Source organism: Larus michahellis, chromosome 9, assembly GCF_964199755.1.
Source record: "Larus michahellis chromosome 9, bLarMic1.1, whole genome shotgun sequence".
NCBI lineage: Eukaryota > Metazoa > Chordata > Aves > Charadriiformes > Laridae > Larus > Larus michahellis.
In genome coordinates this window covers 23,678,129-23,692,741 of record NC_133904.1, presented here as the reverse complement: position 1 = coordinate 23,692,741, position 14,613 = coordinate 23,678,129, and the positions used below count along the sequence as shown (strand labels likewise).

Below are 14,613 nucleotides of genomic sequence, written 5' to 3'. Positions count from 1 at the left end.
GACAGAAACAACACTCTTTTATTAGGGTTGGGCATTTACAGTGACACTCCAGGAGGGCAGCTACATTTCCTGGACACAAGAAACAATCCAAGAGCAGTTAAGCTCAGCACAGTGGCTGCTGTGAGCACGACAACTTGGACCAGCACAGGAACTCCTTCAGCAACACCTGGAAGAGAAACAAGGAAAAAAAAACCACACACTTACTCCACATTTAATGGCTTTCCACCATCTGTCAGTGGATGAACTTGCAGGGGGTTCTGAGAAGACAACACTCAGACTGACTTCTGGAGGTTATACTGGAAATTCCCTGTCCAGGTGTGACATCAGGGGGCATTCATGACCAAATCAACCTGGACTCCCCTTCATCTGAGACCTGAAGGCACCTCCACTCAAACAAGAAGCACCACATACCATGTGAGGTCTTCCCTGCTGGTGCAAGACCTCCCGAGGAACTCCACAGTCCCTGAGCTGGATCAAGGATTACTAGCGGCCCAAGCGAGACTTCAGCCTCCGCTGCCCTGGAGGACCCACCTAAGAAGAGATGGACATGAGGGAGTTCACAGGGACGCTAATTCCTGCCTCGTCTGGATTTCAGGGCTTACAGGAAGGTGGACCCTGCCAGAGCAGTTCTTCTAGTAGTTTTCAGTGTCCTCATAGTTACTTGCCCAAGGACACGGGAGAAGAGTTAGGTTTGTCCCTAAGAGGAGATGCACTTGCTAAAGGTCTTCCAGCATCTTGGCTGCCCCAACCCGGAGGGTCACTCTGCCGTGGGGGTACGTTTGGGACACGCAGAGCCTTACCTCGACTGGAAGGGATGCCTCTCTTCAGGCGCCTCCCTAGCCATCTGGATGGAGGGTTAATTCTCCGGGAGGATCCCCCATACGGTGGACAGTTGCCCGTCTCACAGCAGCTGCAGATGTCTCCAGTACCCTCCACTGGAGCCCACCTGAAACAGAATTCCCTGTAAGCCCTCTTCTCCAGGCTGGTCCCCTCCCCACATGCACCAGCTACTCACAGGCTGCTGGCTTTGTTGAAGGAACAGGCCTTGTTCAGTGGATCTGGGGCTTGGTCAGCTGGGGAGACCTTCAGGTGGCAGGTGATATAGATCTGGAAGGGCAATTAAACCCACAGCCAAGGTTCAGTAAGTGTCTTCAGGCAGAAGAGCACAGCTGCTGGCCATGCTGGGGGAGGAGGGGCAGGCACCACAGCTCACCAAGTTCCTGTCATCTCCTGCAAACTTGAAGGCATCAACTGTGAACTGCAGCATGTCCTGCCTCAGCCTTGGAGAGATGAAGGCTGAGGTGGTGTCCTCTGATCTCCCATCCACCAAGCACCTGCACAAGGGTCACAAGTCAGGGACGTCCCAGCCAGCTGCAGCAGCACCCCCAAGACACCACCATACCCCTTACCCGCTGAGCTCAATCAAGGCATATCGGGGAGAGGAGTTCCTGTGGGGACTCAGGGTAGCCACACAGTCATCCACAAAGAGCCTCAGGGGTACGTGGCCCCCAGAGGCAACATCAGCCTGGAGGTGCAGGCTTTCCCCCAGCTGGAAGCCATTGGAGAGTCTCTCAGTGCTCCAGTCATCTGGAAGGGAGATCCAAGGCCACAGGTCACTCTGGACACAAGCACATTGCCCTCCCTTCCCCATGGCACCTCTTGACTAAGCAGCAACCCCATGTCCCACCAAGCAAGGTTTCACTTTAGCCCCCATTACAGCTCTGGTTGGGCACTCGGCACGTGGCCAAGAGCCAGCAGCAGCAGGGACCCGAGGGAAACGGGGCTGCCAGGTCTGCACCCACCGGTCATGAGGCGTAGGGAGAACATCAGCCTCTCCTCGGCCGACACGGTGGAGCGGAAGGGAGCCCACGTGGGCCGGACAGCATTGCCGCTCACATTGCTCTTCCTAAATGCAAGAGACCAGCATTAACAAAGGTGCCACCATCACCTCGGGTCCACCGCACCAGAGACACAGCCCCCACTTGCTCACCTGGGATAGTGACACTCAATAGGAACCACAGCCGGGTTGGTCCTTACAATGACCACATTGCCAGGAGGACTAGGTTTGTAGGACAGACTTGTCTTGTAGATCAAGGAGTCTGGGGTCATCTGGAAGAAAGATTTGGGAGAGCTGACGAGGCAGACAGAAGCTCAGCACCAGCAGATACCCAGCACTGCCTGGCCTAGGACACACAGGGCACCAGCTGTAAAGGCTCTGCCACACTCCTGATCCAGAGCATCACAGGGAGCCATGAAGCTTTGAACTGGCATCTCAACAAGGTGCCAGCCCTGTAGGAGGTCAGGCTCAAGGACTTGGGCACTCCAGCAAGAGCCCACATCGGGTCCTCAAGCCTCCTCCCCCAGGTCAACTGGGGCACACCAGCTCCAGGCAGCCCTTCGGCTCTCCTGCTGAGCAGGTCAGCAGGTTCCCAGCAAGCCCCTTTGGAATCATAGGATCAGTTGGATTGGAAGGGTTCTTTAAAGGCCACCTAGTCCAACCCCCCTGCAGTCAGCAGGGACATCTTCAACTACATCAGGTTGCTCAGAGCCTCATCCAGCCTGGCCTTGAATGTCTCCAGGGATGGGGCCTCCACCACCTCTCTGGGCAACCTGGGCCAGTGTCTCACCACCCTCAGTGCAAAGAGCTTCTCCCTTATGTCTAATCTAAACCTGCCCCGCTCCAGTTTAAAACCATTGCCCCTCATCCTATCGCTACGTGCCCTTGCAGACAGCCTTTCTTGTAGGCCCCCTTCAGGTACTGGAAGGCCGCCATAAGGTCTACCCAGAGCCTTCTCTTCTCCAGGCTGAAGAACCCCATCTCTCAGCCTGTCTTCGTAGCAGAGGGGCTCCAGCCCTCTGAACTTCCCTAGGGACAAGTGTCAAGCTACGCCCAGCTCTCCCATGTAGTGGGAGTGCTCATGGGAGCACTTCCATCTAGCCAAGTCCTAAAACCACTGCAAGGCTTGATTGCTCTTGAGTGTGCTCCTCACCCAGGGCTCCATGAGAGCACCCACACGCCAAAGACTAGCTCTGCTACGGTCGCTCCACCCCTCACTGGACAAATGCCGCAACCCGATGAGTCCCTCCTCACCCCAAATCCTGACACCACCTTTACCAGGTCATTTTGAGGACCGAGACCTTCACCCAGATGAATTAGGCAGCGAGACAGCACATTGCTCTTTCACAGTTCCCAAGTACCCACCCAAAGTTGGCCAAAGCCCAGAGAAGGTCCAGTCCCTACACAACATCACCAGGGAAGGAGCAGCCCCTCACCCCGGCAGCCCACCTCACCTGCAGGGTGCTGCCACACTCGTGCAGCCCCGCCACAAAGGTCACCGTGCTCTCAGCACCAGCACCCTGGGCCACAGGCAAGCAGGCAGCTGAGCCCAGGGTCAGGTCCGCAGCCTTGACCAGGTGTCCCGTGCCAAAGAGGTCCCTGTGCACCGTGACCACCACCTGCGCCTCCTGGCACTGAACAGCCACAGGGTGCCGCGGGGCTGCAGCCTGGAGCTGGGAGACATCCACCCATGCCCAGGGAGAGGGCCGGGAGAAGGAGGGCACACGGGGATGGCTCCAAGATGAGTCCCCCCTCAGAGGGAAGCTCCAAGGGCTGTAAGACGCCACTTCAGCCAGCGCCCAGCACAACAACACCGCCACCAACCCCAAGCTGCCTCCAAAACCCATCCTGACCACAGGAAAACCAGCTCAGGAAGCAAAGGGCTGCTCAGGAGCCTTTTCTAGCAGCCCTCCCAGCAGCCCAGCCCAGACGGGGCACACCTGGGGGCTGCAGGCATGGCCCCCAACCAGCCAGGAGCAGCTCAGGACAACGCGACCCAGCTGGGACCATCCCTCCCTCTCAGGGTGTGCAGGGTGATTCCCCTCCACCTGCACCTGGAAATTGCCCTGGAGCACTTTCTCCCATGTCCCTCTCTCTTGCCTGTTGGAGGTGGCATCGGCCGTTGCCACATTGGTGGCCAACTGGCCACAAGCCCTCTGCTCTTCTCCTTTATACCTCTGCCTCTCTGAGATGGAGCCAATTTTGGCCACCAACGTGGCAAGGGCTCAGCCAGGCCCCCACAACCATTTCCTCCCTGGGCTCCCCCACAGCATCAGCGTCAGCAGTTCCCCAAAACCCGGGGCCTGCAGCACCGCTCGAGGTGGCGCGTCCCGAAATGGAGAGGACCTCAGCTGCAAAACCCACCTGGGCTCTGGCCCGTGTGTGCTGGCAATCTGTCCATGCTAGATTTCATGGGTATCTGCGCTGGGTAATTGTGTATCGAGTAATGAAGGCACCATAACCGGCTTATTTGCATAGAAAGCAGAGGTACAAAAGCCGATCTTCCCATCATAGCAGCTGATAAGTGAATGGCAGGCATAATCAAGAGATTAATTGGCCCTCGTGTGTTAATGATGCTAATTGGCACAGCTGCTGGTGTGTACAGTACCACGACTAAGGGCTCTACATCACTGAGCTGGATGGAGAGGTTGGGGGTCACTCAAAGCGACTTGCCAGGGTGACAGAGCTTGGTGAGTGGGGTCCCCTCAACATGGGGGCGATGCCCTGCACGCACCCGCTCTTCAACAGCGAGGCTGAACAAGCCGGGAGGGGGGTTTTCAGCATGAGTGGTTGTGTTCGTCCTGGTGTTTCTACCGGTGCTTTACGTGGGTGCCCGGGGAAACGGGGTTTACTGGCGGAAGCCCCTTCCTCCGGGTCTGCTAAGACCTGCAGGATGGGTTTGGGCTGGGGTGACTTGCCCTCTTTGCTCTTTGGGGGGACTGCAGCGATGAGCTGCATGAAGAAAGCTCCCACCGAGACCCAGGGGTGCGCTGAAATTCCCGGTGGGATCCCCTTCCCTCCCTGGCCCAAGCATTAGGCATTCCCCGTTGGCTCCCCGAGGCATGAATAATGCCACACACACGCACACCATCCTTTTCTGGCATGATCCCTCTGTCCCAGCCTTGCCCCTTCTATTTTTATGACTGGTGAATAAATGATACGACAAGAAAAACCTCTCCAGCAGCTCAAGCCCTCTTTATTAATTCAGCAAGCACTGGGCCATCTCCAAACCCAGCTCCTCCCAGGGCTAGGTGGGTGTCTTGTACCCCACAAGCTGGGTTTGCCCAGGGCAGCTCCTGCAGCCAAAGGCATCGGGGAGGATGGGAGGTGATGCTCGAGCTGCCCAAAGCCCCATCACCCCACTCGGCAGCAGGACACGCCACTGAAGGTCCAGGGCTTCATTCACCCAGCCTCCCGCAAACCATCTCCATGAGGACACGGGTCTACGTGGATGGGTGCCTGCACCCCATGCACCTCTGCTCCTGCTCCCGCTCCCAAGGGAGAGGTGCATCTCACCTAGAAACCCCAGGAGCCACCTACAGCCCCGGCCACATTTCTCACGCCAACACAGCCCAAGAATTCTCTGCTCAAACGTGCATTTCTCACACCTTGCAACACCTCCAGCCTGAGCCCGGCAGCTCAAAGCACCGGGAGTGCGGTGTTTCAAAATCAATTCAGGCGTGCGGGATGAAACAGGGACGGGAGACGCACTGGCCTTAGAAGTCTGGACCTGTTGGGTGGGGAACAGCTTTTATTCTCATTTGGGTGCAAAAGAGATCAATAGGCAGCAAAATCCCCACCCCATCCACCACCTCCTGGCTCTTGTGCACCAACAAGTGCTGCCTCCATCACCATGATCTGTATTTAACAGCTCTGAAGGAATAGCCCTCTCCATCTGCAGAGTTCTCTCTCCACAGGCTTCCTCCAGGAAGGAAGGACACTGGGGGCCATCTCCTTTTTGCCGTAGGGGTCGGTCCTTCCCTGGGCTATCAAGAGCTCGGGTTCTTCACTGAGACCCCGCCAGAAGAGGAAGGCCAACTGCTGCGTACGCCCCATCCATGCTCCTTGGAAAGCCCGCGGTTGAGCAGGACGAGTCCCACGGGGGAAGCCTTTGATCCGTGCTGTAGAAAACAACATCACATCGACGCTTTGGGGTGAGTCCGCGCCTGAATTTTTCATTTCTAGACACAACTTCACCACCCGAGATGAGAAAAATCGTTTCTCTGTCGGGCATGGAAAAGAACCGCACTCTCAGCACATTTTCTCTAGATGGCTCATCCAGAGGCATCCGTTTATTTGCCGGGGTCCTTTTTCACTGGAGTGTTAAATACTGTATTAACAGGGGAACTGAACACTTCTCTGGCAATAGTTAAGCAACATCTCCTTACCTGACACAGCACGTGCTTCTCTAAGGCTCATTAAGCAACACCAACCTCTCTTCGCCGGGCCCCGAGAAAACGATGCTATCACCCAGCCTGCAGCGCAGCGGCTCAGAACCCGCTTGGGAAAGCGCTGCCGGGGGGGTTCGTCTCACCCACTGCGAGCAATGGTGGTGAAACGACATTGAAATGACACCCCATCGTAAAATGTCATTCAAACGTCACCCCAGTTCCCTCGGCCCCACGCCACGCTTCGCCTGCGCATCCCAAAGAGAAACAAACCCCGCTTGGCTGACGCAGGAAAAGAGGGGAACTGGGCTTTGAAAATGATAGCGCTCATTCATTTTCCTGGCTGGAGACAACTTCTTAAAGCCAGGTAGGGGCTTTTTGAGCAACATCACCCTTTCGTTTCAAATCTCTCTTAAATGACTCCTGAGTCACCGCCATAAATACTCCCCGCTCTTCCTTTCTGCTTCAGATCCCTTCTATCTGCTGATGGATAAATTGCTCGAGTTACCTGGGATAAATCACACAGGACAGCCATATCTGTAATTAAAGCGTCTCTCAACCCTTCTGTTAACACTGACTTAGCAGGGCTAAGTGCATTGTAGGTGAAGATCAAGTATGAGACCATCTAAGGAACCTGAAGGTGCACAAGTCTGTGGGTCCTGATGAAATCCATCCGTGGGTCCTGAGGGAACCGGCAGATGACTTTTCTAAGCTGCTTTCCATCCTATTTGAAAAGTCGTGGCAGTCTGGGGAAGGTTCCACTGGCAGGAAAAGGGGAAACATAACCCCCATTTTCAAAAAGAGAAAAAAGGAAGACCCAGGCAACTACCAGAATCCGTGCCCAGCAAGGTCATGGAACAGATCCTCCTGGAAAATCTAAGGCACCCGAAAATACGGAGGTGATAGGTGATAGTCATCATGGCTTCAACAAGGGCACGTCATGCCTGACAAATTTGGTGACCACCTACGACAGGGTTACAGTATCGGTGGATAAGGGGAGAGCAACAGACATCATCTACCTGGACTTGTGCAAAGCATTTGACACTGTCCCTGGTCTCTAAATTGGAGAGGCTTGAATTTGATGGGCAGACCACTCGGTGGATAAGGAACTGGCTGGATGGCCGCGCTCAAAGGGTTGTGGTCAACAGCTCAGTGTCGAAGTGGAAACCAGTGATGAGTGGCGTTCCTCAGGGGTCAGTACTGGGACCGGTGCTGTTTAACATCTTTGTTGGCAACGTGGACAGTGGGATCAAGCACACCCTCATCAAGTTTGCCAAAGACACCAAGCTGCGTGGCACAGTTACCACACTGGAGGGAAGGGATGCCATCCAGAGGGACCTGGACAGGCTCGAGAGGTGGGCCTGTGCAAACCTCAGGAAGTTCTACCAGGCCAAGTGTAAGGTCCTGCAGCTGAGTCAGGGCAATCCCAAGCACAAATACAGGCTGGGTGGAGAATGGATTGAGAGCAGCCCAGAGGAAAGGGACTTGGGGGTGCTGGTGGATGAGAAGCTCAACATGAGCCAGCAACGTGCACTGGCACACCAGAAGGCCAGCATCAAAATTATCGCCAGCAGGGTGAGGGAGGTGATTGTGCCCCTCAACCCTGCTCTGGTGAGACCCCAGCTGTACAGCGTTCAGCCTTGGAATCCACAGCACAAGAAGGACATGGACCTGTTGGGTGCATCCAGAGGAGGCCATGAAGATACTCTCAGGGCTGGAGACCCTCTGCTGTGACAAGAGGCTGAGAGGGTTGGGGTTATTCAGCCTGGAGAAGAGAAGGCTCTGGGGAGACCTTATAGTAGCCTTCAAGTATGTAAAGGGGGCCTACGGGAAAGCTGGGGAAGGCCTCCAGCAATAGGACAAGGGGTAATGGCTCCAAAGGGGAAGAGAGGAGATTTAGATGAGGTAGCAGGAAGAAACTTTTCACTACAAGGGTGGTGAGACCCTGGCCCAGGTTGCCCAGAGATGTTGTGGCTGCCCCATCCCTGGAGCTGTTCAAGGTCAGGTTGGACAGGGCTTGGAGCTACCTGGCCTAGAAGAAGGCATCCCTGCCAAAGACCAGGGGGGTTGGAACAAGATGACCTTTAAGGTCCCTTCCAACTCAAACCATTCTATGGTTCTATGATTTAAGACTCCTTGCCATCAGGCACAGCACTGCTTGGCCAAGTAAGCAACATAGAGGGAGCCTCAGCAGCAGCACTGGGCATTTGGAAAGGCTTCCTGCAGAGACACACTTTCCATCCCCAAGTGCTGTGGCTTGGGAGATGCTTTCAGGTGACAACAGCTGTCCACATTTCCTAGAGCTTGTGGCCAGCCCAGGAGACGGCTTACCTGGAGGACGTACTCATGACCGGGTGCATGAGCACAACCCCAACTCCCATCTGAGCAGACCCAAGCAAAGCCTGACGGCTGTCCCTCCTCCCCACTGAGGACACAAGGGGAGGACAGAAACAACACTCTTTTATTAGGGTTGGGCATTTACAGTGACACTCCAGGAGGGCAGCTACATTTCCTGGACACAAGAAACAATCCAAGAGCAGTTAAGCTCAGCACAGTGGCTGCTGTGAGCACGACAACTTGGACCAGCACAGGAACTCCTTCAGCAACACCTGGAAGAGAAACAAGGAAAAAAAAACCACACACTTACTCCACATTTAATGGCTTTCCACCATCTGTCAGTGGATGAACTTGCAGGGGGTTCTGAGAAGACAACACTCAGACTGACTTCTGGAGGTTATACTGGAAATTCCCTGTCCAGGTGTGACATCAGGGGGCATTCATGACCAAATCAACCTGGACTCCCCTTCATCTGAGACCTGAAGGCACCTCCACTCAAACAAGAAGCACCACATACCATGTGAGGTCTTCCCTGCTGGTGCAAGACCTCCCGAGGAACTCCACAGTCCCTGAGCTGGATCAAGGATTACTAGCGGCCCAAGCGAGACTTCAGCCTCCGCTGCCCTGGAGGACCCACCTAAGAAGAGATGGACATGAGGGAGTTCACAGGGACGCTAATTCCTGCCTCGTCTGGATTTCAGGGCTTACAGGAAGGTGGACCCTGCCAGAGCAGTTCTTCTAGTAGTTTTCAGTGTCCTCATAGTTACTTGCCCAAGGACACGGGAGAAGAGTTAGGTTTGTCCCTAAGAGGAGATGCACTTGCTAAAGGTCTTCCAGCATCTTGGCTGCCCCAACCCGGAGGGTCACTCTGCCGTGGGGGTACGTTTGGGACACGCAGAGCCTTACCTCGACTGGAAGGGATGCCTCTCTTCAGGCGCCTCCCTAGCCATCTGGATGGAGGGTTAATTCTCCGGGAGGATCCCCCATACGGTGGACAGTTGCCCGTCTCACAGCAGCTGCAGATGTCTCCAGTACCCTCCACTGGAGCCCACCTGAAACAGAATTCCCTGTAAGCCCTCTTCTCCAGGCTGGTCCCCTCCCCACATGCACCAGCTACTCACAGGCTGCTGGCTTTGTTGAAGGAACAGGCCTTGTTCAGTGGATCTGGGGCTTGGTCAGCTGGGGAGACCTTCAGGTGGCAGGTGATATAGATCTGGAAGGGCAATTAAACCCACAGCCAAGGTTCAGTAAGTGTCTTCAGGCAGAAGAGCACAGCTGCTGGCCATGCTGGGGGAGGAGGGGCAGGCACCACAGCTCACCAAGTTCCTGTCATCTCCTGCAAACTTGAAGGCATCAACTGTGAACTGCAGCATGTCCTGCCTCAGCCTTGGAGAGATGAAGGCTGAGGTGGTGTCCTCTGATCTCCCATCCACCAAGCACCTGCACAAGGGTCACAAGTCAGGGACGTCCCAGCCAGCTGCAGCAGCACCCCCAAGACACCACCATACCCCTTACCCGCTGAGCTCAATCAAGGCATATCGGGGAGAGGAGTTCCTGTGGGGACTCAGGGTAGCCACACAGTCATCCACAAAGAGCCTCAGGGGTACGTGGCCCCCAGAGGCAACATCAGCCTGGAGGTGCAGGCTTTCCCCCAGCTGGAAGCCATTGGAGAGTCTCTCAGTGCTCCAGTCATCTGGAAGGGAGATCCAAGGCCACAGGTCACTCTGGACACAAGCACATTGCCCTCCCTTCCCCATGGCACCTCTTGACTAAGCAGCAACCCCATGTCCCACCAAGCAAGGTTTCACTTTAGCCCCCATTACAGCTCTGGTTGGGCACTCGGCACGTGGCCAAGAGTCAGCAGCAGCAGGGACCCGAGGGAAACGGGGCTGCCAGGTCTGCACCCACCGGTCATGAGGCGTAGGGAGAACATCAGCCTCTCCTCGGCCGACACGGTGGAGCGGAAGGGAGCCCACGTGGGCCGGACAGCATTGCCGCTCACATTGCTCTTCCTAAATGCAAGAGACCAGCATTAACAAAGGTGCCACCATCACCTCGGGTCCACCGCACCAGAGACACAGCCCCCACTTGCTCACCTGGGATAGTGACACTCAATAGGAACCACAGCCGGGTTGGTCCTTACAATGACCACATTGCCAGGAGGACTAGGTTTGTAGGACAGACTTGTCTTGTAGATCAAGGAGTCTGGGGTCATCTGGAAGAAAGATTTGGGAGAGCTGACGAGGCAGACAGAAGCTCAGCACCAGCAGATACCCAGCACTGCCTGGCCTAGGACACACAGGGCACCAGCTGTAAAGGCTCTGCCACACTCCTGATCCAGAGCATCACAGGGAGCCATGAAGCTTTGAACTGGCATCTCAACAAGGTGCCAGCCCTGTAGGAGGTCAGGCTCAAGGACTTGGGCACTCCAGCAAGAGCCCACATCGGGTCCTCAAGCCTCCTCCCCCAGGTCAACTGGGGCACACCAGCTCCAGGCAGCCCTTCGGCTCTCCTGCTGAGCAGGTCAGCAGGTTCCCAGCAAGCCCCTTTGGAATCATAGGATCAGTTGGGTTGGAAGGGTTCTTTAAAGGCCACCTAGTCCAACCCCCCTGCAGTCAGCAGGGACATCTTCAACTACATCAGGTTGCTCAGAGCCTCATCCAGCCTGGCCTTGAATGTCTCCAGGGATGGGGCCTCCACCACCTCTCTGGGCAACCTGGGCCAGTGTCTCACCACCCTCAGTGCAAAGAGCTTCTCCCTTATGTCTAATCTAAACCTGCCCCGCTCCAGTTTAAAACCATTGCCCCTCATCCTATCGCTACGTGCCCTTGCAGACAGCCTTTCTTGTAGGCCCCCTTCAGGTACTGGAAGGCCGCCATAAGGTCTACCCAGAGCCTTCTCTTCTCCAGGCTGAAGAACCCCATCTCTCAGCCTGTCTTCGTAGCAGAGGGGCTCCAGCCCTCTGAACTTCCCTAGGGACAAGTGTCAAGCTACGCCCAGCTCTCCCATGTAGTGGGAGTGCTCATGGGAGCACTTCCATCTAGCCAAGTCCTAAAACCACTGCAAGGCTTGATTGCTCTTGAGTGTGCTCCTCACCCAGGGCTCCATGAGAGCACCCACACGCCAAAGACTAGCTCTGCTACGGTCGCTCCACCCCTCACTGGACAAATGCCGCAACCCGATGAGTCCCTCCTCACCCCAAATCCTGACACCACCTTTACCAGGTCATTTTGAGGACCGAGACCTTCACCCAGATGAATTAGGCAGCGAGACAGCACATTGCTCTTTCACAGTTCCCAAGTACCCACCCAAAGTTGGCCAAAGCCCAGAGAAGGTCCAGTCCCTACACAACATCACCAGGGAAGGAGCAGCCCCTCACCCCGGCAGCCCACCTCACCTGCAGGGTGCTGCCACACTCGTGCAGCCCCGCCACAAAGGTCACCGTGCTCTCAGCACCAGCACCCTGGGCCACAGGCAAGCAGGCAGCTGAGCCCAGGGTCAGGTCCGCAGCCTTGACCAGGTGTCCCGTGCCAAAGAGGTCCCTGTGCACCGTGACCACCACCTGCGCCTCCTGGCACTGAACAGCCACAGGGTGCCGCGGGGCTGCAGCCTGGAGCTGGGAGACATCCACCCATGCCCAGGGAGAGGGCCGGGAGAAGGAGGGCACACGGGGATGGCTCCAAGATGAGTCCCCCCTCAGAGGGAAGCTCCAAGGGCTGTAAGACGCCGCTTCAGCCAGCGCCCAGCACAACAACACCGCCACCAACCCCAAGCTGCCTCCAAAACCCATCCTGACCACAGGAAAACCAGCTCAGGAAGCAAAGGGCTGCTCAGGAGCCTTTTCTAGCAGCCCTCCCAGCAGCCCAGCCCAGACGGGGCACACCTGGGGGCTGCAGGCATGGCCCCCAACCAGCCAGGAGCAGCTCAGGACAACGCGACCCAGCTGGGACCATCCCTCCCTCTCAGGGTGTGCAGGGTGATTCCCCTCCACCTGCACCTGGAAATTGCCCTGGAGCACTTTCTCCCATGTCCCTCTCTCTTGCCTGTTGGAGGTGGCATCGGCCGTTGCCACATTGGTGGCCAACTGGCCACAAGCCCTCTGCTCTTCTCCTTTATACCTCTGCCTCTCTGAGATGGAGCCAATTTTGGCCACCAACGTGGCAAGGGCTCAGCCAGGCCCCCACAACCATTTCCTCCCTGGGCTCCCCCACAGCATCAGCGTCAGCAGTTCCCCAAAACCCGGGGCCTGCAGCACCGCTCGAGGTGGCGCGTCCCGAAATGGAGAGGACCTCAGCTGCAAAACCCACCTGGGCTCTGGCCCGTGTGTGCTGGCAATCTGTCCATGCTAGATTTCATGGGTATCTGCGCTGGGTAATTGTGTATCGAGTAATGAAGGCACCATAACCGGCTTATTTGCATAGAAAGCAGAGGTACAAAAGCCGATCTTCCCATCATAGCAGCTGATAAGTGAATGGCAGGCATAATCAAGAGATTAATTGGCCCTCGTGTGTTAATGATGCTAATTGGCACAGCTGCTGGTATGTACAGTACCACGACTAAGGGCTCTACATCACTGAGCTGGATGGAGAGGTTGGGGGTCACTCAAAGCGACTTGCCAGGGTGACAGAGCTTGGTGAGTGGGGTCCCCTCAACATGGGGGCGATGCCCTGCACGCACCCGCTCTTCAACAGCGAGGCTGAACAAGCCGGGAGGGGGGTTTTCAGCATGAGTGGTTGTGTTCGTCCTGGTGTTTCTACCGGTGCTTTACGTGGGTGCCCGGGGAAACGGGGTTTACTGGCGGAAGCCCCTTCCTCCGGGTCTGCTAAGACCTGCAGGATGGGTTTGGGCTGGGGTGACTTGCCCTCTTTGCTCTTTGGGGGGACTGCAGCGATGAGCTGCATGAAGAAAGCTCCCACCGAGACCCAGGGGTGCGCTGAAATTCCCGGTGGGATCCCCTTCCCTCCCTGGCCCAAGCATTAGGCATTCCCCGTTGGCTCCCCGAGGCATGAATAATGCCACACACACGCACACCATCCTTTTCTGGCATGATCCCTCTGTCCCAGCCTTGCCCCTTCTATTTTTATGACTGGTGAATAAATGATACGACAAGAAAAACCTCTCCAGCAGCTCAAGCCCTCTTTATTAATTCAGCAAGCACTGGGCCATCTCCAAACCCAGCTCCTCCCAGGGCTAGGTGGGTGTCTTGTACCCCACAAGCTGGGTTTGCCCAGGGCAGCTCCTGCAGCCAAAGGCATCGGGGAGGATGGGAGGTGATGCTCGAGCTGCCCAAAGCCCCATCACCCCACTCGGCAGCAGGACACGCCACTGAAGGTCCAGGGCTTCATTCACCCAGCCTCCCGCAAACCATCTCCATGAGGACACGGGTCTACGTGGATGGGTGCCTGCACCCCATGCACCTCTGCTCCTGCTCCCGCTCCCAAGGGAGAGGTGCATCTCACCTAGAAACCCCAGGAGCCACCTACAGCCCCGGCCACATTTCTCACGCCAACACAGCCCAAGGATTCTCTGCTCAAACGTGCATTTCTCACACCTTGCAACACCTCCAGCCTGAGCCCGGCAGCTCAAAGCACCGGGAGTGCGGTGTTTCAAAATCAATTCAGGCGTGCGGGATGAAACAGGGACGGGAGACGCACTGGCCTTAGAAGTCTGGACCTGTTGGGTGGGGAACAGCTTTTATTCTCATTTGGGTGCAAAAGAGATCAATAGGCAGCAAAATCCCCACCCCATCCACCACCTCCTGGCTCTTGTGCACCAACAAGTGCTGCCTCCATCACCATGATCTGTATTTAACAGCTCTGAAGGAATAGCCCTCTCCATCTGCAGAGTTCTCTCTCCACAGGCTTCCTCCAGGAAGGAAGGACACTGGGGGCCATCTCCTTTTTGCCGTAGGGGTCGGTCCTTCCCTGGGCTATCAAGAGCTCGGGTTCTTCACTGAGACCCCGCCAGAAGAGGAAGGCCAACTGCTGCGTACGCCCCATCCATGCTCCTTGGAAAGCCCGCGGTTGAGCAGGACGAGTCCCACGGGGGAAG

At 56.3% G+C, this 14,613-nt stretch overlaps 2 protein-coding genes across 2 annotated transcripts; both read right to left on the bottom strand.

Moving 5' to 3' along the window:
• On the bottom strand, positions 1-3,685 carry LOC141748425 (zona pellucida sperm-binding protein 3-like). The gene is made up of 9 exons (XM_074600456.1): positions 3,292-3,685; positions 1,991-2,109; positions 1,803-1,906; positions 1,410-1,587; positions 1,214-1,334; positions 1,016-1,107; positions 801-946; positions 412-531; positions 1-166 (listed from the first exon to the last, which is right to left on the bottom strand). Exons 1-9 carry the CDS (start codon positions 3,682-3,684, stop codon positions 36-38), a joined length of 1,404 nt encoding a protein of 467 aa, XP_074456557.1. The 5' UTR covers position 3,685; the 3' UTR covers positions 1-35.
• A 4,983-nt stretch (positions 3,686-8,668) lies between these two features.
• LOC141748417 (zona pellucida sperm-binding protein 3-like) lies at positions 8,669-12,369 on the bottom strand. Its single transcript, XM_074600424.1, has 9 exons — positions 11,960-12,369; positions 10,659-10,777; positions 10,471-10,574; positions 10,078-10,255; positions 9,882-10,002; positions 9,684-9,775; positions 9,469-9,614; positions 9,080-9,199; positions 8,669-8,834 (listed from the first exon to the last, which is right to left on the bottom strand). The coding sequence occupies exons 1-9, from the start codon at positions 12,350-12,352 to the stop codon at positions 8,704-8,706; spliced, it is 1,404 nt and encodes a 467-aa protein (XP_074456525.1). The 5' UTR covers positions 12,353-12,369; the 3' UTR covers positions 8,669-8,703.
• Positions 12,370-14,613: the final 2,244 nt, after the last annotated feature.

What these genes read in the sequence shown, in the direction of transcription:
- LOC141748417 (XM_074600424.1), bottom strand. Translation starts at nt 12,352, where the DNA reads ATGGGTTTTGGAGGCAGCTTGGGGTTGGTGGCGGTGTTGTTGTGCTGG. An exon ending in GCCTTGATTGAGCTCAGCGG is followed by an intron (nt 10,003 to 10,077) that starts GTAAGGGGTATG and finishes ACCCTTGTGCAG; the next exon opens with GTGCTTGGTGGATGGGAGAT. An exon ending in AGCAGGGAAGACCTCACATG is followed by an intron (nt 8,835 to 9,079) that starts GTATGTGGTGCT and finishes TTTCTCTTCCAG; the next exon opens with GTGTTGCTGAAGGAGTTCCT.
- LOC141748425 (XM_074600456.1), bottom strand. Translation starts at nt 3,684, where the DNA reads ATGGGTTTTGGAGGCAGCTTGGGGTTGGTGGCGGTGTTGTTGTGCTGG. An exon ending in TTCAACAAAGCCAGCAGCCT is followed by an intron (nt 947 to 1,015) that starts GTGAGTAGCTGG and finishes ATTCTGTTTCAG; the next exon opens with GTGGGCTCCAGTGGAGGGTA. An exon ending in AGGCATCCCTTCCAGTCGAG is followed by an intron (nt 532 to 800) that starts GTAAGGCTCTGC and finishes ATCTCTTCTTAG; the next exon opens with GTGGGTCCTCCAGGGCAGCG.